This window comes from Morone saxatilis, unplaced genomic scaffold (assembly GCF_004916995.1).
Source record: "Morone saxatilis isolate NCDOM2014 unplaced genomic scaffold, NCSU_SB_2.0 Contig22, whole genome shotgun sequence".
NCBI classification, from domain to species: Eukaryota; Metazoa; Chordata; class Actinopteri; family Moronidae; genus Morone; species Morone saxatilis.
Window position 1 is genome coordinate 24,074,181 of NW_023339785.1, and position 26,111 is coordinate 24,100,291.

General features: G+C 40.5%; 1 protein-coding gene and 1 long non-coding RNA gene across 3 annotated transcripts in view; one reads left to right on the forward strand and one right to left on the reverse strand.

The window, feature by feature from the left end:
* The window catches only part of LOC118333375, a 598,798-nt gene that overhangs the window by 107,970 nt on the left and 464,717 nt on the right, over positions 1 to 26,111 (reverse strand). The window lies entirely within an intron of this gene.
* fat2 (FAT atypical cadherin 2) overlaps positions 1 to 26,111 on the forward strand; it is a 103,071-nt gene that overhangs the window by 27,988 nt on the left and 48,972 nt on the right. For both annotated transcript variants that reach the window (XM_035668969.1, XM_035668970.1), the window contains 10 exons: positions 368 to 575; positions 8,721 to 8,860; positions 9,940 to 10,002; positions 11,400 to 11,612; positions 11,959 to 12,169; positions 12,838 to 16,505; positions 16,673 to 17,069; positions 19,563 to 19,762; positions 21,384 to 21,537; positions 22,698 to 22,931. In XM_035668969.1, coding sequence (XP_035524862.1) covers positions 368 to 575; positions 8,721 to 8,860; positions 9,940 to 10,002; positions 11,400 to 11,612; positions 11,959 to 12,169; positions 12,838 to 16,505; positions 16,673 to 17,069; positions 19,563 to 19,762; positions 21,384 to 21,537; positions 22,698 to 22,931 — 5,488 coding nt within the window. The remainder of the gene's footprint in view (positions 1 to 367; positions 576 to 8,720; positions 8,861 to 9,939; positions 10,003 to 11,399; positions 11,613 to 11,958; positions 12,170 to 12,837; positions 16,506 to 16,672; positions 17,070 to 19,562; positions 19,763 to 21,383; positions 21,538 to 22,697; positions 22,932 to 26,111) is intronic.

A 26,111-nucleotide genomic window follows, 5' to 3' on the forward strand; every position in this document is an offset into this window, starting at 1 on the left:
ATATATATATATATATACAGTTTTCTCATCACTATTCTGTCATGAGTACCAGCAGCAGAAAACACAGTTAGACGTTTAGAGGAACATAAAATCCAGCTATAACAATCTTTATGTATGTATCATGTAGACAATCTCTCAAAATAAATCTGTCAACCATTTGCTCTAGCTGGTGATGACATCACACAGGCATAAAATCAATAAAAAGATTAATAAAAAATCTCGTTGGCACCCCAAGCAAGCATAAACTGTGAGGGAGGCGGAGCCAGACTGACCAATTATCCCCTGAGATCTCTGATATTGTCTTACACTTCTATTTTTAGTAAAACCCCCATTAAAATGTTAATCTCATTTCTATGTTAATTTCCAGATTAAAGCTACAGACGAGGGCAGCCCATCACGCTCGTCCACAGCGAGACTCGACATCGAGTGGATCGCCCTCCCGCCGCCCTCTGCTGAGGCTATCACGTTTGACGAGCCCCACTTCACCTTTGCCGTCATGGAAACGGAGCCTGTCACTCACATGGTGGGCATCATCATGACAGAGACGCATGGGCAGAGGTGGTTCGATATCACAGGTGAGGGGAAGTGAACGCATGCGTCCAGACACACATCCGCACACACTCTGGCGTTTGCACTCTGGTATTGAGCCGAGTATCGATCCGAAGCTGTTCATGGTGCAGGTGAGGTCAGGAGAACGGAATAAACTTCAAACTCTGGTGATAAACAAGCAGCACACAAATGAGGGTAATGAGCTGTTAATAGTGACATGATGGAGATTATTGTTAATATTTATTTCCACAATAGGCTCAATTTGATAAGAAAGGGCTCAAAAAACGGCTGAAATCAGACCTCAGTGATCACAGAGTAATGGCCTCTCATAAATCAAAGAGAGTCTCTGCATCTCTGCCTCTTTCTGACTCTTGCAGCCGAGGCAAAAAGCACAACATATTAGGAAATGATATCTGACATTCACTGTATTGCCACTTGTGCCGAAGTGCTGACTTGTAGAGCACCGGCTCGCACCGGAGAATACAAACAGGTTACGACCGTCATCCATCCATATGAGCCTCCAAATAAACAGGAGAGTTATTTTCTAAAGGTCAGGAAAGTCCTACAACAGTGAATGATACTAGAGCAGAGCAGGGCGAAACAATATGAGAGAGTTGAAGGAAGAAAAAGTACTGTTCTGTGTGATTAATCTGTGAATTCAGTTTGATTTATTTTTTTGATCAACCCCATATTTCCTAAATCGGCCTCTTAAACTTCAGTCATTTCCCAGAATAGTTTTCGTCAGCTTGCAAGAGCAGAGTAAAGACAACCAGTGAGCATTTCCAGGCAAATCAAATTGAGAACAGCATCCTGGACTGAATTCCAACCTATTTATTGGCTGCTCTGTATATTTGTTTTGCTCCTGTGGGTATAGAAGCTGCCCTCCATGTATGTCTTCCAGTGGATTTTTTTTCTTGAGCGCTCTCACTCTTTGTTCCAGAGGGACTGACAGCGAGATGTGATGCTTAGTGTTGATGTTTCAGATCGATTGAACTTTTCCTGGTGTTAGCAGTGGAGGAAATGTCTGGGTGTGACATACAGTACACCCAAAACACCCAGATGTGAAAAGTAGATGATCAAAAGTCATTTTCAAGGACCACTTCGCAATGTTTTGGTAAAAAAAAAAAAAGGTTGACATTGATCTTTTATTCAGCGTAGCTCTAACTGACAGGTGGCATGTTCATGATGATGTTTGTAATTGGGTTTTTTTGTATTCGGTGGCTCTGCCGCTGCCTTCCTGTGCTGCCTGAGAGAATAAGGTGAGTGGGAAAAACATCCTGGCGATGTGGTAGCACTTTTCTCTCCCCCAACATTTACAGTTTCTCTCTGGGCCACTCTCATATCCTGTCGCTGAAAAACATAAAACATAACAAAAGACACTATAGATCAAACAAGGTGACCAGCAATGGCAGAAAAGTAGAGTGGAAAGCTGTGAATGAGGGCTGTGAAGTGATGGCGAAGCTGCATGATTTGTGTTTGAAAGGTAACAGAGGTGATCATTTAATCCATAGAAAAGACACTTTGTGGCCATTGAAAAAAAGGCACAGACAGGAAGGAGAGTTTTTGACATGCCTTAGAGGGGGAACGTAAGGCTTAGCAGAAGTGGGGTGTGACCGTTGGCTTTCACTGACCTCGTTCACCTTGGATATTCCCTCACTTTCAACTACAAGCACACACATGCACATGTCACACACAAAGACAAAACTATAGATAGTAAACAGTCAAAAATGTAGGTTGTTTTTGTAGCTTTACAATTTAATCTATGATTTGTTTTATATATATATGAGTTATGTATATAGTAATGTGTTCATTTTATAAGTATGTATAATACTTAATAACCAGTTGATTCCTTAACATTTGCTTAGCAGAAAGGTTAAAAATGTAGATATCGGATAAATAGATAGACTAAACATGAATAAATGCAAACAAAATATGGATAAATAATAAAGCCTTGCCACCACAGAAGCATAAGTGTTCCTGGAGTGATGGGTAAATAGAGAGAAAAGGGGGGAGGAGGAGAGGAAAAAAAGGTCTCGGTGTCAGCGGTATCAGCAGGACGTTTTCTCTCTGCGAGGATAAATCAGCGGCGTTCCTTCTCTCATCACCTGCCAGATCACCACAGGAGGGACGACTGGCCATTCCTCCCCTTCCTGCTCTCCACATCGCATCCTCCTTTCTCCCTTTCCCTTCACACTGGCTCCTCTCAGCCCAGAACATTACGAGAAGGATGGCCACAGAGAGGTTTGTGAAAAATAAAAGGGCCTAACAACATTCTCAGTTGAAGTGGAAATCAGCCCTGCGACTCCGTAGGTGTCTGTGTCTCGTTCCCTTTGAGCGCCTCCCAGGAAAACACATCAGGGTTTGCCAGGCCGTTTCCTGCCAGGCGGGGCAGCGTGTGCAGAGAAAGACCGAGGTTCCTCCTGTTCAGCTTGCAGTGCCAAGCTCAATCTGTGCCAGAACTCGACAGAACACAACAGACACTCTCTGCATCCCTGAGGGGACATTCAGTTGTCTCATAGCTGCGGACGCCGGATGTTACGTCTCATGATTTTCGTGTGTTACTTTATGTCACGAAGCAGAGGAGTCCCGATCATCCCGTTATAACCCTGTTATCACACCAGCTACACACGTCACGTAAATTACATTTATTGAAGCGTGTAATAAAATAAGATCTCTCCAAGAAATAGTCGGCCACACACTTCTTATTGTACTTGCTTGAAATAATTTATGCATTTTTTGAAACATGTTTCTAACCTCAAACTCTCTGAAATAACCAAACACTGGCAGCATGTGTTAAATTGATTATACTATTATGTAACAGAAAAAGGATGAAAACTTTCCATGCTCCTACACATTTCCGGCTCATTCCCACATCTAAATCTTTTGAATGTATTCAGCAATGAGCGCGCAGTTCACATACTCAGCTCTAATTGGACAGCTAGCTTCTGAAGTTTCCACTAAAGTAATTCATTCCCCCCTTTGTCTTGCAGTGCAGTACGTCTTATTAAAACAGCATGATACCATCGCTATAACACATTTTTCTTTTTGTTAGTTTGAAGCTGTACATTGTGTTGTGGAGTAGAAAATGAGTGGAAGAAAGTTAATACCTTAACATAAGAAAGTATATCTTGTGTTTAACTGTTTATTATACAACATTTGTTAACTAAAGGTAGTACCACAATTTACATTCAAAACTATTACCTGTAAAAACTACAAGTAAAAGCAGTCAGTAATTGCTAATAACAACCCCTTTATAGATCAGTGATGAATATATATATATATATATATATATATATAGATCAATGAACAATTGACTATTTGAATGTAGAGCATTATGTAAGATGTTATATAAAGTAATAACGAGCTGTACAATAGTGGAGTAAAGTGGAAGTATAAAGTCTCATTGAATTACAATACTGAAGTAGAACTGAAGAAGAACTATGTACTCATGTACAGTAGTTGAGTATATGTATATATATACAGTGTATATATACAGTATATATGTACTTTCCACCTCAGCATTGTTAGTAATGTGTTTGCAGTAGCTTTGACAGTTCTGTGTTCAATCAATCAGAGCTGATGTGTTTGTTGTAGTGTTAGGTAATTGTGCAGCGGTTTTCTCCCCGTGTGGTCTGTGAACATAACTCAGTAATTATCACTGATGGCCTGTCAACCGTCAGACCAATCTTCGCTTTCCTTCTAATTGTGAGAAACAAGAGACCTCACCCACAGTTTGAATTTCTGTTTATTTTTGAAGATTACATGACGAGACCGTATTTCATTCCTGCTCTGTCTGCCCTCAGTCATATATCACTGACCCTCATCTCGACGTCGGCCAATGAGGGAATGTTGTTGTGTCAGAGGACTCCTCTCCCATATAGATATGATCAGGTCTTTATCACCCCGCTTTACTTTCCTCCTCCCTAGCAGAGCCCAGATGCCTATCGAACCTCTCTGGCCGTGAGATAACTTATACAAATGAAGACTTCCCTTGCTGTCAAAATAACTCAAAAATGGCTCCTGTGAATCTGCACAAAAACAACATGCTGGGTCAAGTGGAAACACAAAATCAGCGACAGGATATGAAAGAGCAGGCGAGGGCTGCGTCTAGGCTGTTTGTGGATGGATGCAGCGTCCCTCCGGCTTCACTGGACTGTGATCTGTGTGCTGGAGCGGGTCCCAGCTGGGTGTGATGTGGTCAGGATGAGGGTCAGCACCTACAGGTCCGAGGCCGTGGCTCTCTGCTGGAGGACGAGATTTGTCCCCTGCAGGGGGGGCTGAGCATCTGCTCGGATTGGACGAGTTCAGTCTTCTCTGGCTCTGAATCCAGCAGTGTTTCCTGATGGGAACACAATGAGAATGATAAACTACTTGAATGAAAAGAATACTTTCCCCTTCATTAAAAGATTGCAATTTAATGTAATTTTATTTTGGGGAATAAGCGTAATTGCTTACTTTTCGAGAGTTAGATGAGAGCATTCTTTCGTCAGTGGACCTTCGCTTCAAAATATGACGCTGTAGGTGATCCTCTTTGGTCATTTCTGTACACTTAAAGTAAGCAACAATAAATCTGCATCCGCATCTCCAGAAATTACGCTGGGTGGATACCTACGTCATATTGTCAAGCCAAGCGGGAGTATTTGACGACTTGGGAGAGAGGCCAGGTTGGTTCTGTAAAGACAGCTATTACCAGCAGCCAGTTAACTTAGCTTAGCAAAAAGACTGGAAGGGGGGAGAAACAGTTAGTCTGGCTTTCACCAAAATCTGCCTTTTTAATTAATTAGAGAACGTTTGAATTGGCCACCTGATAGTGATCACAACAGCATACACTGTATTTGTGCCCACAAGTTTTTGCTGCACTTTGGTAGAACCTTTTTCCAACTGTGTTGCACAGCAGGGGGTGAAGAGAGAGAGCATCAATTGAAAGAATCAATCGGTCTTCATTCCTGACCCTCAGCTGCTGCCACAACCTGCAGCTGCAGATTAAATCAGAGAAAATGATGTTGCGTCTGCAGGAAAGTTGACCCGATTCTCCATGTACAGGGAGGGGACAACATGTGGCTGTTCGTCCTCTCCTGACCAAAGCTGTTGAGGCAAGTCAGGTACCTGGAGGAGACCCTGAGGCAGGGCAAGTTGAGAAATTAAACCACCTTGTACTATGCCTTGGAGCAATTACTGGAGGACGTTACAGTAGAAAAGGACATCTGTTTCGTGGTCATTTAACTTCACCCCGTCAACTTGCTCTAAAGGGAATGTCTGCTGTCTGCAAAGTTTGAACCTTTGATGATCAAGAGAGTAAGTCGACAATGATATTCAACTCAGAATGCTTTGTATTCAACCATTTCAATAATTGTATGTACTGATCCTCCTTTGTGGAAACAGGATTGAGAATAATAAGTTTATTTGTATCACCCAGTAACTCACTGGTTTACCACCCAGCCTAAAAAGGAAACAAGGCAAAACTCTTTAAAAATAAAGCAATAAAGCAATACTTCTGTCCCCAAAGGCTTTATAGTGCTCATTATACCCTGTAATACAAAAGTGACAGATAAAACAAACAACATGCTCTTTGTTCTTCTAGGAGTCAGAAAATATTAGTTTTATCCTGAGGGTAGTGCTAGAGGATGGGCCATATCATTATTAACCTGAAGAAAGGAAATAAATGTATCCATTTATTGGTGTCCTGTAGGGAATTTGGCTTGATGGTGGGCTTGAGGAATGGTCATGTGATGTCCATTCAAGTGACATATTACAATAAGCTACATATAAGCAAGTAGTGAGGGAAAGCCATGGATAAATGACTGATGGGCTCCAGGTGGCTCAGCTTGCCTTGTTGCCACTGTAGCCCTGACCCACATAAACGTCCAGAAGATGGATGGAACAGTGGATGGATGGATGAAAATATCAGTGAAATTCCTGCATAGAAGATCCGTTTTCCTGCCTAACACGAGATTTGGTGTACACTTTATTTTCTCCCAGTTTCATGAGTAAAAGATATTTTTTGCATGGTTGGCCCCAGAGGGAATGGAACCTCCAACCTTGGCGGGGATATTATATGTTCCTGGAGTTGATCAGTAATGTGAAAAATTGCTTTTACGGTACATCCTCCTCTCTCTCTGCTGAGACGACAGCCAGTGATGTGCGATTTAGTGTCTGATTCAGCCGTTTTCTTTTCCAAGAAAGGCTTTCTAGGTGCTGATGTGTATCTTCAGTCCAGGAATTTAGAAATCTAAATCAGTTAATCAAACCTGTCTATGTGGCTGGTTAGCCTGCAGTGTTTCAGCGTAATCATTACGGCGTAACTGACAGAAATAGAACTCTGGATAACCCAATTATCTATTGATCAAGAACAGAGTGTGAAGAGTGTGCATGTTTGTGTAGAAAAGCAAAGAGGGAAAAAGAATGAGAGGTATTAGTGCTTTACTCCACTTCCCTTTAACATAAAGGCAAACATTTAAAGATTTAAATTAAAATGAAGTGGTGAAGTGCAGCCTCAGCCATCACTACGCCAATACAAGCATATGTAGAGGTATAAGAGTGTGTATGTGTGTGTGTTTAGCCCCCTCGTAAGGTGGATATCTTAATAATAAACACCATCTGGCTGAGCAGGCATGAGGTTTACCTTTCTCACGTACATACACACAACACGCTCAGAGAGAGAGAGAGAGAGGGAAGAAAGCCACAGAGCAAGAAAAATCGAGGGGGTGCAGCAAACACGACGAGTGGAGAGAAAGAGAGGAGGATTAAAGGAAGGAGAGAAAAGGAAGAGAGGATAAAGGGAAACAGATGGACAGAGTGAGTCAGTGTTGCTGCAGATTTAAAACACAGTATGTTCCTTTGAAACAAAGGAAAGAATAAAAAAAACAAGCATCATGCTAGCAATCAGTAAATATTCAGGTAAAGCAGAATAAATGTGAGGCATATGAAAAATCAAACCCACCTTTGAACACCTGGAGTTTTAATTTTTTTGGCAGTACGAGGAGCACAGAAGCGAGAAGTTTTCATTGTGAACAATTTTATGTTTCTCACCAAGGATGGATTGTATATATCCTGAAAGTTCAACAAACATAGTGAATACATTTCCTGTTAGGGCCCCACTGACAAATCAGCCAGGCCTAAATTAGCCAATATTAGCTTATAGTAAATTTATCATTGTTGGTATCACATTTTAGGGATCCACAAAAAATGTGTTATTTGTGTTATTATTTATACTGATTTACTAATTTGAATGACCTGACTTCTGTCACAAATAAAGGTGTATTGAGCCTTGCCAGAGCAAAAATATTCATATGTAAATTTATTTATTAGCTCATTCATGTATTCTTTGCCATCTTCCTCTACTGTCTTGACCGCAGGACTGGTAAGAGAAACAGTCAAGGTTAAACATAAACTCAGACTGCTTATAAAACCAGATAGACATTCAGACAGACAGGTACTAAGACAGGTGATCAGACAGACAGACAGCATTGTTGCTGTTGGTCTCAGTTGGTTTCACAGCTCTGTCTGTAAATAAGGGGCCATCAAAATGTCCTGCTGTGATGGATGGATTCATATTGAGAAAAAGAAATCTATATTTCATTTGTTTTTCTCCGTATTTTTTGGTTCAATTTTAATAATTCCAACAGGATGGGTTTATGAGAAACACAAGCACCCAAACATTTCTACAAAACTCACATTTTCAAGTCACTTGAACAATTAAGTAGACAATTAAGCCAGGATGAGATCATACATTGTTTGGCTTATAAACTCGCCTGTACATTGGTTTTTAATGTATGACAACATTGAATGTCCATGCTAACATAAAAAGTTACATTTAGAACATGAAATCCTACTAATAATTCAAAAAATGCATATTCCTCAAAGTTTCTCCAGAATGGGACGAGTGTTAAGGGAGTTTGAGCTTTTCAAAGTTAGAAATTGGATCATTAATTACAGTGCCCCCCACAGGGAAATCACTGCTATTCTTTCGATGCTGGAGGACAATGCCAAGATACATCATTCCTGCAACCAGTCAAAATCAGAACGGCCAATTCTGACACATCATCTAAGATATTACATGTGACAGCTGGACACGGCCTGATTCATACCCCACATACTGTAGCATCAACGCCTGATGGAATAAACCTCTCTTACTTTCTCTCCATCTGTCTGTCCGTGTTTCTCTCTCTCAGGTGGCGATGAGGAAAAGGACTTTGACATCCAGAGAAATACAGGAACCATTCTGATTGCCCGCCGGCTCGATGCAGCTCGGCGCTCCATCTACAACATGACGGTTCGGGTCACTGATGGCCACCACATCAACACCACGCAGGTCTGAAATGTGAACAGAAAGACTCACAAAAAACACGTCTCACATTTGCAATAAGTAAAAAAAATACATTAGTGACAAAGAGTGGGACATAGGGAGAAAAATAATACATACAAAAAAATAACTTAAAAAACCCAAGACTCAAAGCACTTTCGGGTCATTGCTTCACAGGTTGTTCGGGAACCAGCAAACCCTGAACAATGGAGAGCGTCATAGAGTTTTATTTTGACTTTGGCCTCAGATATAAAGAAATTAAGTCAGTGCTTGGTTCTAGGCATGGTGATGATGGTGAATTAAGTGAAAAAAAGCTCAAGAGGATACTTTGCGCAAGGGGATATTCTCATCGGAAAATGTGCTCAAGCTTGGTGGAACTAGTTCTAATTTCATTGGTTACCAACTGCGTATTCCAGACAACTTCATGGTTAGTGATGGATGTATGCCAAATATAGAGAAAGCAACTAGCTGTCCACCAAGCTTGAGTACATTGTAAGTATTTTTTTGTATGTCAATGTATTTTCTCTCCAATGTCCCTTAAGGGGCTCCGCAATAGTGTGTAGGAAAACAGGCTGACACTGGAAATAAGGAAAGAATGTTCTGAAAATCCTTTTATCTGAGAATTAAAACAATAAAAAATGGCAGTTCTGCGGGTCGCCTTCAGTGGCTGTAGATAGGGCCTTTCGAGTTTGTCCTTCAAACTTTGCAGCCCATTCTCCTTCCCAGGTCATCAAATGCAGACGCCAACGGTGTTCAGATAGTTGCAATTGATTCCACTCAATTCTAAACACTGGCTCTTTGAAGATAGAAACCAAAACTCCTCTTAACAAGCTTTTTTTAAATTCATCATCCCAAAGTTGTCATTATGAACCAAACCTACTACAGAAAAGCAAAAAAAAAATAGTTAAGATCAAAGAAAACAAACTAGCACTGAAAATCTCTCTAGAATCGAATGTTAAAGCCCGCTGGCAGCCGCGGCTCAGGTGCTGCGTGTGAAACAGCTTTGAAGTGCTGCCTTCCATATTTGATGTTGTTCATGCTGAGCATCCATTTTATCAAACCCTGTGTATTCCATCTCCAAACTGCAGGCCTATATCCGTGTGCTGGACATGAATGAGCATCGTCCTGTCTTCCTGAAACCGCTGTACAAGGTGAGAGCTGAGGCAGATCCAGTAGATTTTCATTTGAATACAGAATTCAGAGTGGTAGAGCTCACATGTTAGTTTTTACAGCAGTAATACCCACAAGCAAATTCTTTACAGATAATTATGGGTATGTCAGAGATGCAACCAGGTGTGCAAGTGCTTAATTGTGGTTATCAAAGGGTTTTATACAACAAAACTGTCTCTAAGCTAACAAAGACCACACCAGTATTTCTCAAATGCCCGAAGACACACAAGACAAAAATATCTTCTGCTATATTTACAGTAAACAGCAACATCAAATTTGTCATATTTTGGATTTGACATGCTGGATTAGTGAGCATCACTTCTGTTATTCTTTGCTTTTCTATTTGGAGAATAATCACACTCTTAGTTTCAGCACGCCATAATTTGAGTACTTCCGAGGATGTAAACAGTATACACAAGTATAATGTTACCATGGAGTCAGTGAGTAAGCTGTGGGCTACGACCTTGAGCCCCAATTTTTTTGTGCCTATATTGGTTTACAATTTAGCAAACTGGAAATAAAAATATGCCAAATTCAATATGAGCCCTTCCTTTTTGCTACGTACCCATGTATGTACATTCAAATGTTACTGGATTCTTTTGATGCTGAAAAAATCTGTAAAACGTGATGATTGTCAGGCAAGTTCTGGTGTGGAGCAACCTTTTCTATGATTTCTGAGCAGATGGTTATTTAAAATGGATCTGAGTTAGTCCTCACTATTCCATCCATGAAAGCTCCTCCTACAATAACTCTTTCCCCAGCAGTTTGAGAGCACTCGACCAAACCAAAAGAAAAACCACTTGGTTTTTGGATATGGAAATTATGACAGTAAAATGAACACTTGTTAGACTTCTCACTAACTTAAAGAAAGTTATGTTTCGGGTTGGTAAACGCAAGAACTCCAAAGCTTGACTCAAGGGCCATGTTCTATTGATTTTTTTGTCTGAGTCTCTTATGGTAATGAGCTAGTTAGAGATCTGTTCCACATACCACTTTGAATTTAAATTTAGACACATGTTGATAGTTTCTATAAACCTCTGCTGGCATTCTTTACTGTGATTATCAGGACATCCAACAGACAGTACAACTGCTGCATCACTGTTGTTTTCTAAATCACAGTAATCACCACTCTCTCTGGTCCTGTCTCTGGAATTATTGCTCTTACAGAACAATTTCCTCTCCTCAAAACGTTTTCTGCCCTTAGTCAGACCACCTTTATGAATAAAAATTGAGTTTAAATTGAAACGTCAAAGTCCAGGAATTCAGTTTTCTATCCATTTTTCAAACAGGTTGTTTCCTGTGTTACTGTGTTTGTTTGTTTTTTTTCATTATCATGAACAACTTTACACATTTCCTCCTCTGTTGCTGTGTGTTTAAGGTGAGGGTTCCTGAGGATACCTCCCCCTGGAAGGATATCCTGCAAATCAGCGCGCAGGATGCCGACACCAACAGTAAACTGGTGTACTCCATCCACAGCAGCCTGCATCCAGACAGCACCAAGTTCTTCCATCTGGACCCAAAGAGTGGAGTCCTGGTGATGACAGAGGAGCTTGACTACGAGAGGATCTCTGTTCATACACTCATCGTTATGGTAATGATGCAGTTGTCTAAGTAGAATACAGTAGAATAAAATCTGTCTGAATGAAGATGTCTAATGTATATTGATGACACATAACAGGATATGATAGAATAGAGCCAAATACAGTAAACAATATAGAAAAAATAAGTAAGTAAAAAAAAAGGAATAATAATGTAACATACAAATACAGCTCCAAAAATAAACTTTACTCATGCAGCATAACTGCAGCAAATAAACTGGTGCAGTGCTCATTGCTTTATTATGTTTGTACAGCATTTATTACTAACTACTTACTAGCCTCATTAGACTCTTACCACCACATACACGATTACTTTAACATTTCTTTTCTCCTCCTCAGGTGCGTGACCAGGAGATCCCAGTGAAGAGGAACTTTGTAAAGGTGGTGGTTCATGTGGAGGACTGTAACGACCACTCACCGGCTTTCCTCAGCCCCCGCTATGAGGCCAGCATCTCCAACCAGGCCCCCACAGGCTCCGAGGTCATCCGTGTCAAGGCCCTGGACAAAGACATGGGCAGCAATGCTGACATTAGCTATTCTCTGCACTCAGGTGAGCAAACGGGCTACTTTTATCTCTAATTTGTGCTTGCTTTTTCACTGTGATTTACAGTAATCACCTTTCTTGCCGCGAGTTAGATAAGATGATCAGTATCATTTTAATGTATTTTTGGATGGCCTGGCAATGTCCAAAGGTAACAAAATCCACCTACCAGCACCACTGAAACTCACTTATTAAAGCAGCAACAAGGAACTTTCCTTTTTTGTTAATTCAGGCAGTTCCTGTGGGCCAAGGTGGTAGTGTTTCTACCAGATGGTGTCAAGTGATTTCAAGGGGAATACGACAAAATCCGACCTGGTGGCAGGCATAAAGAATAGCACCCTGCTGGTCATAATGTTTGAAAACTTTGAGGACAACATGTTCACTTGCTGCCTAATATATCCCACCCACTGAAGTGTATAAACAAATGGGTTTATGTGACAAATTATTTATTGGCCAAAACTTCAAAACTCTCAGCAAGACAAATAATTAACGTATTCCCCAAAAGGTTGAAATACTAATTTTAAGAAAATAACATTTTATGAAAGAAACTGTATGCAATCTAATGCAAACCTGTAAAACAGTGGTGTCAAAGATGAAATCAAATAAAGTAGTACGGTATAAGATTGACAGCATTTGGAGTATTTGATTTGTGTAACACATTATTTCTTTTTTTGCAGGGAATATTGACAACATCTTCTCCATAGATCCGGAGCTGGGCTCCATCAGTGTGTCCAAACCTTTGGACCTTCAGCCTCAGGACCAGTTCCACTTGACAGTAAAGGCCACTGACCAGGGCTTCCCTCAGCGCAGTGACCTCTGCTCTGTCCACATCCACGTCCGCATCTCTGACCAAACCCCACCTGCCTTCCCCTCGGATGAATACCTAACAGAGATCAGTGAGTTAAGCACCCTTGGAACACCAGTGGTCACCATCTCAGCCTCCAGTCCCACTGCAGTGCATTATGGGATAGAAAGTGGCAACCCAAATGGAACATTTCATATCAACCCTTACACTGGCTTGATTTCAATCCAAAAGCACCTTGATTTTGAGAAATGTGCCTCCTACAAGCTCAAAGTTACAGCTTCCACCACAGCTGGAGCCTTGTCAAAGACTCTTGTTTACATCTACGTCATTGACGAGAACGACAATGCTCCTGTTTTTCAGCAGAGGGAGTACCTGGGACAAATAAGTGAGTCAGCGCACATCAACAGCATGGTTATGGGAGAAAGAAACACCCCTCTGGTCATCCAGGCTTCAGATGCAGACAGAGATGCAAATTCACTGCTGATGTATCAGATCCTCGAACCAGAAGCCATGAATGTCTTCAAGATAGACTCAAGTATGGGCACCATCTCTTTAATTTCACCAGTGGATTTTGAAGCCAAGGCAGAGTATCACTTCAGCGTGCAGGTAAAGGACTCAGGGGAGCCATCACTGTATGCAGCAGAGCCTGCCAAGGTCACTATTCGCATCCTGGACCTGAATGACTGCCCACCACAATTTACCTCCCCAGTGTACGAGCCATCCATCATCTTCCCAGCTGTCAGAGATACAGAGGTTGTGCGAGTCATGGCCCATGACGCCGACTCTGCAGTCTCATACACCATCACAGAAGGGAATCTTCACAATGCCTTTTCTATTCACCCCAATACTGGAGTCATCACAGTGAGCAATGTGTCTGAATTTAGGCTATTTTACCAATTGGTTGTCAAAGCCTCTGATGGCCTCTACAAAGATTTAGCTACCATCAAGGTAAACCTAACAAACTTAACAGCCAGTGATCTTGAATTTGAGCAGAAAGTGTATTCAGCTAGCGTACCAGAAAACCTAAAGACAGTCAAAACTTTGGCAGCACTCAAAGTCACAGGTTGTTATTTAAATGAGCCTCTTTCATATTCTGTGTTAAACCCAATGGGAAAGTTTGCAATTTCCCAGACATCAGGCATACTTGAAACAACAGGTATTCTTTTTGACAGAGAGGAACAAGATGTTTATGATATAGTGGTGATGGTACAAGACATGAGAACACCACCTCGTACAGCTACAACCCAGGTCAAGGTTTTTATAGATGATGTCAACGACAACGCTCCACAATTTCTAAACTTGCCTTTTTCAATGATGATCTCTGAAGCCCCTGAACCAGGAGATGTTTTGTATCAAGCAACTGCCATCGACAAAGATCTGGGAGAAAATGGATCCATCATGTACTCACTGGAGGAGGACTACAACCTCTTCAGGATAGATCCTGACGTAGGCGATGTATCCCTTCAAAGGCCTCTTGACTTTGAAGCTCTGAATAAGTATGTGTTGACAGTTTTGGCTATAGATGAGGGTGAGCCTAGTCAAAGCACAGTGGCACAGCTCAGTATTCAAGTGAGGAATCAAACCAACCCAGTTTTTCAGACTCTTTTGTATCCGCTGAAAGTCCCAGAAAATGTCCCCCCCTTCACCACCATCTTACATGTCCAGGCCAGAAATCCAGAAGGCTATCGGCTCATCTACAACCTTCAAGAGGAAAATTCCTCAAAACACTTTCATATTGATTTCAAAACTGGTGTGTTGACAGTCACCAACCCCCTTGACTATGAGAGCCAAACCATGCATGTGTTGACAGTTCGAGCTACTGACTCTGTGACTGGAGCTTTCTCTGAGGCCTCCATTGAAATAGAAGTAGAGGATGTGAACGATAATGTGCCAGTTTTTTCTAATCTAACATATTCTGTGATCATTGCTGAGGGACTCCCAATCGGTACCTCTGTGATACAACTTTCTGCCTCTGATAGGGACTCTGGCAGAAATAAAGATCTTACCTTCCAGATGGTGAAAACAGAGTTGAATGAGACTGATTTATTTGAGATAGACCCTCATAATGGGTTGATTGTCACAAAACAGGTGCTGGACCATGAAAACTCAAAAAACCTTAATTTTAAAATCAAAGTCACTGACAATGGCACTGTTCCTCTCAGTAGTGAAGCCTTTGTTTTCATAAATGTCACCGATGTTAATGACAACCCACCAGACTTTGTCAGTTCCCAGTATGAAGCCACACTGGATGAAATGGCAAAGTGTGGCCACATAGTGATCAAAATCCAAGCTTCAGATCCCGACACCAGGGACGTGAATAACCTGAAGTACAAAATAGTCTCAGGGAATGAAGGCCGGTACTTCAACATCAATGAATCCTCAGGAATTATCTCCTTTTCTAATGTCTGTAAGAGGAATCTGGATCCTTACTATAACCTGACAGTAGCAGTGTCTGATGGAGTGTTTCAGAAAACAGCACCAGTCAATATTGACATGATGAACAGCAACAGGCACAGTCCATACTTCAAGCAGAGCATCTACGAAGCCGAGCTGGCTGAAAATGCAGAGGCAGGAACTCGTGTGATTCGATTAGCCGCCATTGACCCTGACGACGGACCATATGGCAGCGTTGACTACACTATCATAAATAAACTTGCTGAGGAGAAATTTGCCATTGACAATGATGGGCAGATTGTTACAAGGCAACCATTGGACAGAGAGAATCCTACACAGAGAGTCATAGCTATCAAAGTGATGGCAAAAGATGGTGGCGGAAAAGTCGCATTTTGCACGGTGAAGATTATCCTCACAGATGAGAATGACAACGTTCCGCAGTTCAAAGCGTCAGAATACCAGGTTTCAATTCAGTCAACTGTAAATAAAGGCTCTCCTGTCATTCAAATCCTGGCTTATGATGCAGATGATGGCAAAAATGCAGATGTTACCTACACAGTAGATGAAGCTGAAGAGGTGACTGAAGACATTATTGAGATCAACCCTTTCACTGGAGTTGTGAGTGTCAAAGAGAGTCTTGTTGGTATGGAGAACAAGATCTTCAACTTCAAAGTCAAAGCTCGTGATGGCAGCCTTCCTTTCTATAACTCCACAGTCCCTGTTCAGGTCAAAGTGGTTCCTCCTGAGGTTCCTCTTCCAAAGTTCTCAGAGCCTCTCTATACCTTCTCAGCTGCAGAGGACATCCCCATAGGGACAGAGATAGGCTCTGTTAGGGCGGACTCTGACATGCCACTCATTTACAGTCTGGTGGACGGAAACACTGTGGAAAGCAACAAAGACAAAGTGTTCACTTTGGACAAAGAAAGTGGAACTTTGCTGTTGCAGAAGACCATTGATCATGAAAAGACAAAATGGTATCAGATAGATGTGCTCGCTAAGGGGAGCCACAATGGGACTGATGTGGCATCACTGGTGTCGGTCAGCATCCAGGTACAAGATGTAAATGATAACCAGCCCGTGTTTGATGCAAACCCATACAGGGCCTTCCTGGCTGAGAACATGCCTGCTGGAACCACTGTTATTCAGGTAAGAGCAAGAAAGTCTTAATTCTTTATCTCTCAAACTAGTTAATACTCACTGTGGATGGAATGAATATAACAGTGTGATAACTGCTTTTCTCAGGTATAAGTTATTTACAATATGTTTTCCATACCTGCAAAACAAATAAATAATATGCTTAAATTGACTCACAGGTGACCGCCAATGACCCGGACACAGACACCAACGGTCTTGTGACCTACAGCTTGGAGTCTTTACCTGAGGACACCAAAGAGGACATCACAGAGGTATTCTCCATCGAAGGAGAAAGCGGCTGGATTACCACCATACGGGACACTGACTGTGAGGCAACCAGGGTTTACAGGTTCAACGTGGTCGCCACGGACCATGGCGGTGACGTCAAGCTGTCATCCAGCGTTCTGGTGGAGGTGACAGTAACGGATGAGAACGACAATCCACCAAAGTTCTCTGACGACGTGTACCGCGGGTCAGTGGTGGAGAACAGCAGTCCCGGAGAAGTCATTGTCTCCATGACGACCACAGATGCTGACGTATCACTGGAGAACCGTCTTGTGACTTGTTACATCACAGGTGAGTACGTCTAAATGTGTATTTGAGTGTTTGTATGTGTGCACAAAAGTGTTTTTTTGTGGGTTTTTTCAGTGAGGGGGAGTGTGTGTGTGTGTTTGTGTAGGTGTGTGTGTGTGTGTGTGTGTGTGTGTGTGTTTATCAGCCAAATTAGTGTCCCATTGAAGATTTGTGACACTGTGGGATGTATCAAGACATTAATGAGGTGAAATGAAATCTCTGTTAATCCCCCTTAACAGAGTCATGATATTATGTTATTCAGCCAAAATGTAATCACAAAGAGAAGCAGGTTGACAAGCTGACAAGATGGGAATACCAACGAGATGCCCTGCAGCTAACAACAAAAACAAAGCCTCGTATTAATGCAAATCCTCCCTTTTCTTCCAGACAGTTAAAGCTGGACTGTTCTAAAGGAGCTTGCTGTCACAACATTGTTTTTGGAAAGTGCAACACAGGAATATTTGCATTGGGATTATTTGTTAATGGTAGGGTTTAGGTGATGCTGACACTGGCTTGTCAAAAGAAACAAAAACAGAAGCAGGCGTTGCATATTTAAGTTGCCTACCACCAGTATGATTGATGAGGAGATTTTACTTATTCAGAAGCATCTAGCTGCTTCACACAACAAAATTCATTACTGTGATTTTCAGTAGTTTCAGGGCCGTAACCAGGATTTTAGAAATACTGAGGTATGGACCCCCACATTCTCAGGAACAATACAGAGTGATCACAATGTTATCACCTGTGGCTACAATCATGTTATATTATTGTGTATGTTATATTCAGCTTTTTATTATGAAATTACTTTAAAAGAAGTGAGTCTATGGTGGTAAACTTCATCTATTTATTGAGAGATTTTGGCCAAACTGTGATTTTTTTAAATTCTGATTGTACGGTATAAATGAATGTGAAAGTGATCTAAGAAAGTGATTTAAGAAATTCCAAATCAAATTGAATAGAACTATTTGCAAACCTCTGAGGTGTAAGATTTTGTTTCTCCATTTTGTGATCTTTTTTTACCTTTTTATTTTGGTGATCTAAATTAGGTTTCAGATGTTTTCAGAGTACACATTCTTGGGGAACTACAACATAATTGCTTTATTTTGGAGATGTTGTAAATCACATCAACATAAATATCAAGTGTCAACAGCGTCAGTCCAAAAGCTTTATCCACCCTTAATGAACTATATCAGTAACTTACTTCATAGCATCCTCCTCATCTGTGGTAGCCTGTAATACAATTTGCCAATTTGCATTTAAGATATCACCTCTCCCTCATAGTGCTGCAGGCTGTTTATGTACAGTAGCACTTAATTAGTGTTTTGTCACTGCCAAAGAAAACCACACAAGACCTGTGTGGCAACTTTTGGCAGCTGTAAAGAATTCAAACAGTTTACTTCTTGAGGTTGAAGCGTTTGTTCAGTGAGCATGCAGGCTAGACTTCTACAAACGTTCCATCAACATACGACACCTGTCAAACAGGTGGTTGACTGACTGTGAAGCAATTTGCTGTAACATAAAGACTGATGGCCACGCTCACCAGCCAGTGTCAGCCGTCTAGTCAGAGAAAAGAAAAGTGTTTATGTTTTCATCTCAAAGATAAAGGTTTGTGAGATAGAGAAGAAAACAATAAAATGCAAAGTACCCAGGTGAGTCAGCCAAATGTTAAAACATTCTCTTATACAAAAACATGATGGCAAATGACTGAATTATTCATCAGAAACAACATGCCATCAGAACTCAATATCAAAGATGCTGCTGTATTAAATAAGGAAAGTGGGAATTTAAAAAACTTTATATTACTCAGAAGATAATGGAATGTTTGAGAGATGCTGTAATGAAAGCAAAAGCAGACAACAAACGAACAGCACAACCAATAATAAACTCAGACGTCATTTTCTCTTATGTCAACAACAAACATTACAGCACATGAAGCAAACATCATTCACGGCAGGAAAAACACATACAAGTGGTGCTAAAATCCTGCCTCATTCACATTTACATATGCATTCTGATTGCTGATTTACTGCAGATTGGACATCTGCAATTCAATACTTCATTTTATCTGCCTTCCATCCTGATGCAGCCACAACACCAAAAGATTATCGATAATTTAGTTTGTCACTAACAAATATCTGTTGGTTATAAGATCACATTTGAATACATAAGTGACACTTTTTTAAGGTGACTCTTGATTCTTTGATGCTCTGTTCACTTGTTTTTTCCCTCTCTTTTAGCTTTTCTGTCTAATTTTTATTTTAACAACTAAATATGTTATATATCTTTATCTTTTCTAATGTAACTTCTTGTCCTTATATAAGAAACATTCAGCAACGATTATGATCACTGATTAATCGTTTAAGTTTAAGTCATTGATAATTGATGGTTCTGGGTTGTCAAATGTGAGAATTCACTGCTCTTCCTCTTACATTATAGTAAATTGATTCTAAATCTAAATGATCTAGTATCTAACTCAGGCCTTCATCACACATGCAGATGGGGACCCTTTCGGCCAGTTTGCCATCATCCAGGAAGACGAGGGCGAGTGGGGTTTGATCCTGAAGGAACCTCTGGACAGAGAGACCAAAGACAGATACACGCTCAAAGTCACGGCCACTGATGGGAAGTTTGAGGCTCCAGTTATCGTGGACGTCCACGTGCTGGACATCAATGACAATAGTCCGCTGTGTGAACAGGTGAGGAAGGAGTTATTTCCCCCTTTATTTACAGATAATATTCATCAAAGCATCACATTGTCCTCATTCATCCACAGAAAGTTAACAGCTTGTCAGGCACACTCCCTTAATGTATAGTCTTCTTGCCTATTGGGAATTTCATTGAAATACAAATTTATTTTATTTTCCCCTTTATTGTACCAATAATGTTTCTCAGAAAATTAAATCTTCACTCACTGCTTTGCTGTGCCACCTAAAACCTCCACTAATGAAGAATCTTATTAATCTGGGTTCAATTGTAGTGTTTTGATGAAGAACAAATCAAGGACAGACTGAATATTTGTAGGTTTTGCATGAAAATTATTCCACTTTAAGACTACTATCAATGCTGGTCAGCCCCCAACAACCTGTACTGAAAAAACTTTACTATCTTCATGAAAAAATGTGTTATTGGATGTAATCAGAAGACAGTTCCTACCTAACCCCCTCATGTACTCACATATAGAGTACGGCAGCTGCAATAACAGAACTGAATACAATACATCCAAACCCTCTTCATACATATTTCATTGTGCAGCCCCTACACACAACCAAAAACATGTCAATATCAATTCTGAAGGGAAAGGCTGTACATTCCACAAAAGAAATGTAGCACTATTCTCATTTTGTTGAGTATAAACAGAGTTAGTTTTTTCCTAACAACCAAATATTTGGAGCTATGAGCTGTGGTAACTGCTAAAGTATTGATTTCTGACACCAAGTATTACGTCAAAGGATAACAAGAGGATGCAAAACTAACTCCCTTTCAGCAAATTCCCACACACGCTGCAACCTGGTGGGAATTTTCAAGTGATATAAACTTCAACTCACCCTTTAGTTTGTTCAAATTTAATCACAACTGCTGTATACCATTATAAGACCTGCTAAAGTAAATTTATTTGTTCTAAAAATTTATCAAAATGTGATGCTATAATACATAAAAATGACAACATACATTTGACAGACAAGAGAGCTTGTGGTAGATGAGTTCTGGAACATTTCTTTGAATTATCTTGGAATTGAATTGTGGCTAATTTGAATATACATTTAAAGTTTTATCTTATTTCATAGTAAAAGATTAATAGGGAAAGTAAGTGTAAAAACAAACCAAAATTGAATATTTTCAACATTATTATGTATATGTCATATTTCAGGACACTTTTCATAGAGTAGGTCTAGGCCGTTCTCTTTATAATATTATAGAGACCCAACAATGCCCACCTTTAGATTTTTCTCATTTTAACACCTTTCAGTGAATGAGATGCACCAAAGTTGACTTATATTCATTAGGCCTTTACCTCAAATGTTCCCTCCATGTATGCAGAACTATTTGGAATTCAGTGTCCTGATCAAGGACACTTTGACATGAGAAAGTTTGGGGAAAAACAGTCTGTGGTATCAGGCAGCAGTAGCACAGCTATCTTCAAATTCAACTGTAATAATTAAATCTGACCAGTCCTTAAATGTTGAAATCACCTTTTTTCTCTTCATTACTGAAGCCCAGTAGCTGTGTCATTATATTTATCCAGCACTCAGTAGCTTGACTTAGAAACATGCATCGCTAATGGGGGGCCTGATTATTGTTATTATCCTCCTGTTCCAGCTGGTGTACAAGGAGTCGGTGATGGAAAACTCGCCCTCCAGCACATTTGTGTTGAAGGTTTCGGCTTCAGATCCAGACGTGGGAGCTAATGGCCAGATCTCCTACACCCTCCACGGTCCCAACGCAGACAAGTTTCATCTCGACCACAGGACAGGTATGATGGTTTCTGTTTGGGGTCAAAACACGAGTGCTCCTTCTAAGTGAGCTGTGCTGTGAGTGTTTGAGTTGGTGATACCATCTACACTGCAGCTGCTTACAGAGGCTCTGAGCTTAAAGGATCCAAAACCTTTCTATTGTCATTTATTTTTCTTCTCATTTTCAGGAGTGGCCTCCTGACATCCATCACACTCTATTTATGTCATAACATCTTTCTCTCATATCTTCAATGCCACCCAGTTTCTTGTAAGATATCTGTTTATAGCAATGCTAACAGAGAGGTTGAGTACGTTGGTGGACCCAACACTGCACATATCATAAAGTGGAAACTGGAAACATATATAAACACAACATTTAGCTTTAGCTGTACTTTGAGAGTAATGCTAACATAGCAGCATGCAAAATATAATTAACGATAGCAGTTTACATTTACAAGGACGTGGCACAGCAAAGGTTACCTGCGTGTAGTCTGGGTGATTCACAAAGCTAGTTGGCAAACTACTGTAGCTGTAGCTGCTAACAAGCTAGCCAGCTGGAAACATGTTAGCACTAGTGAGTCATAATAACGGTGGTGCCTGGGTGCTACGTTACTCTACTCCCGTCTTTAACTGTCTTTTTGAAGCTATACCCTGGAAGAGCTGGTTTACAAAAAGTATATACACCAATGCTAATAGCCTCCATAGCTTCTTAAGCTCTGTCATGACATGTTTTGCTATTGGTCAACGGTGCAAATTTGTATTCAATTTTCTTAAATATTGAAAAAATAAAGGAAAATGTTGTTTCAGCACATTTTGACTTCATCAATAAAAAGCTAATCACCTGTCTGACATAGGACTTCCCCTAATCTTTGATCTATAGACTTAAATTTTAAAATTCTAAATTATTTAATCTCTGTGTTTTAGTGGCTCATTCCTAACATGCTAAACCTGACCTACATGTTGGCATATAGCATGCTAAGTAGCTAATATACTAAACATTCCATGGTAAAGATAAGATGCTAACGTTATCATGCTAAATGTTAAACATCATCATTGACATCCAGTAGGCTAGTTAACATGTTAACACATATGGAAAAAGCCATTTCACAAACCAGCTGGCAAACTCTGAATGAATTCTGAACTTCATGATGATTTTAGCATTGTATCCATCGTTCCGCAGGTGAGCTGTTTTCTCTGGGTGTGTTGGACCGGGAGAAGGAGGTTGAGTACAACCTGGTGGCGAAGGCGACGGACGGCGGGGGGCGGTCGTGTCAGGCAGACATCCTGCTGATGATCCAGGACATGAACGACAATCCGCCTCGCTTCTCCTCCAGCCACTACGAGGTCACCGTCTTTGACAACACGACCGTCCGAACTCCCATCGCTGTCATATACGCCAAGGATCCGGACACCGGTATGCTACAGTTTTTCAATGTCATTATGGGTGCTGTGAACATGCAAGTTACAACACAACGGGAACATAAAGAGGATAGCTCTTAGGTCAGGACATGTTGTAACAACCCTCTTAGTGCTGGTATCAGCGATCCTTAATACTATTAAGGCCTAATGCACAGACTTGCCTTTGTGTGGTACAACTAATTCTAAGCATAATAAAAGACTGAGCCATTCCCAACAGAGTTTTTCTCTCTGAAACGCCCACCTGATACTGTACCTCTTCTTTGTGTTATTCCAGCTTTACTGGTAATTGTTTACTGCACAGGTATTTTAACCCTCAACCCTGGCAGTATTAGCATCGACTGCTCTAGTTGTTAGGTGATAGTAATTTATCATTTTTTAGCTTCTGTTAGTTGTGTGCATATTAAGTAGTGTTCAGGTCTAGATTCTTATACTGTGTTGGTCAGTCGGTGGGTGGATCCACCACTTTGGTCCAGACAAAGAGAAATATCTAAACAATTATTGGATGAATTGTCATGAAATTTGGTGAACACATCCAGATCTCCCTCAGGATGAATTATAATAACTTTGGTGACTTTTCATGTAGGGCCATCATTAGGTCAAACTTTTTATTCACACACCTGCAAAACTAAGGCTACATTACCATCGGCTTCAACTGCCCTTTGTGTCTAGAGCTAATTAACAAATGTTAGCATGCTAACATTGCAAACCACGATGGTAAACATGGTAATGTACTTTATCGTTATTGCTATGTTTAAGCAGTCAACCAGTTTTCTTCTGGTAGTTGATTGCTACATTTATTGGCATGTGTCTTCCACCAGCTGTCTATTGGTGTCATTCCAATATAATGGTCAGACTTATTTAATTACCACTTGGTTTAATTACCATGAGTGCTGGCTCTCCCTTCTCCAGTTTACATCACTCCTCTGCGTTTCACACATTCATCTTTGTGTTTTATCACTTGCATCCCCTACACGTTTGCATTACCATCCTCTGTTGTCTGCATGAATATCACATCTCACATAGCTGCATGCTCAATATGTGTGCATCCTCATCCGCATGTTGGTACAGCAATGGGGACCTGCTCCTGAAAACATTGCTCCTGAGCGTGAGAGTGAATTTTCATAAAAATGGGCTTTTGATCAGTGGGCTTTCGGAATAATGGGCCAGTGGAACAATGGGCAGTCCCCACTACAAGGACGAAAAACACCCCCCCTTTCATTTTACTAAACAGACTTCGCCTGCATACAGTTTGCTTAAAGGTCCACTAACATTGGCAGAAATGGAATATAATATTCATAGGCATGTATTCATTAGTGTATAATCACTTGATAAAAGAGAAACGTGTTTTCGTCACCTTAGAAGGAGCTTTTTAGAGAGGGAGCGGGTTCTCTTCTGCGGAAGATTCATGATTTGTCATTTTGAAACAAACCCACAAAGCTTCTACAATCGTTCTGTAGTAATAACAAGCTTATATTTGTTTCTTTCTTCGTTGTTTCCTTTGTGTTACTTCTAAATGACTTCCTTTGTTTGTTCTTTTACATTTTCCTATTACCTGTGATTTATAGGAGCCTCTTGGTTTTGTTTTTTTAATCTCCCTCACGCAAATTTGTCATTCTGCCTTTGAGTTTTAGCACACAATTTGATCACACTGGTTTTTAGGTACAAATCTAAACCAATCTCTTCTGGTTGAAGTGTGCTTACGCAGTTTTGGTGCATATTTCCACCATGGTGTTGAATGTTTTATTCATCAGTTGCCTTTGATGGTTAGTTGGTGTTCAGGTGTTGGACCAGTAAAGTCAGATAACAGTAAAGTAAAGCAGACATTTCCTCATTTGAAACCAGTTGTAGAGCTCAGTCAGAGTAGTGTGGTGTTTGATGTTTCTCACACACAAATATAATCATTCACAAACACACACACACACACACACATATTCACTCTTGAATAGTTTACACAAGAGGATCGATAAAAACTACCCATACAAAGACAAACACCTATACACACAAATTCCAATAGGTAGTCGTTCACACACACGCACACACACCGCACCCACACACAGCTGGGTAGGGAAACAGGAGCCGACAGAACAGGTCAGCCACTCCTTCAGATGTGCAGCAGCTTGTTTTCTTTCTCCACACTGGCAACTTTCTCACAGACAGCAATGACTAATTATGTTATTCTATGTTATTTGCCAAAGAAATCGAAACACTTCAAGGAAAAACAACAGGTATCACAGAAGGTAGACAGAAATCCAGATGCTGTCGGTTCACAGAGAAATAAATAGATAGATCCATAATAAGATGCATTATTTTTGCATTGTATAATTTTCAGTCTGAATGAAACTGGAGTTAGAGTGGTTATAAGTTTTCAAAATTCATTTTGTCATTTTTGTTACTCTAATACAGTGTCTAAGTACTGGCACTCATGGCCATATCCACCACAGAGGTCACCAAGGTTTGGGCTTCAGTATTTTTTCTGAGGAGTGTACAATAGGAATTGTGAAATAATTGCCCAGAAATAACAACTTTGATGCTTTGATGCCCAAAACCCACCTTGCAAGTTCAGTTTTTGGACCTCTGTATGTCTAAAACCCTACGTACAGCAGTGTTTATGAGGTTCTCTTACATGTCTGTAAAACTGCTTCTCTGTGTAAACACAGCCAGCTTAACACTAAGAAAACAGCTTAACATCAAGAAAACAGCACTGAAATGTCCTTGTTCAAAAGGATAAATGCCACAAGAATTAGGGTTAGGGTTGTGCTGAAAATAGTTCAACCACTGGCCCTTCATAATGCAGGATTTTTTAACTGTAGCGCCATCTTTAGTTTGCTGCAGAATTGCATCTTCCCTCCAGGATTTATGAAACCACATGTTTGTTAAAGCTTTGTTTGAGTAAAAAATGTTGACCTTTAATCACGACACTCCCATTAGTCTGTGTAATTATTCCAAAGAAAAGTCTCCAGACGTTTGATGAGAGACCAGGTGGAGGCAATGATTAATCTGTGTAGTTTGCTGTCATGTATTTTATGACTGATAATAATAACAAGGAAAAAACTTGTCAGGTTGCAGTGTTTGCCACCAAAGAGAGAGAGCAGCTCAACAAGAGTCATGTTTCTTTTGTTTCGTCTGAATCATTTTATAGGGCTTGAGAGATAAAACTAAGACGTCTTGTGGGGTT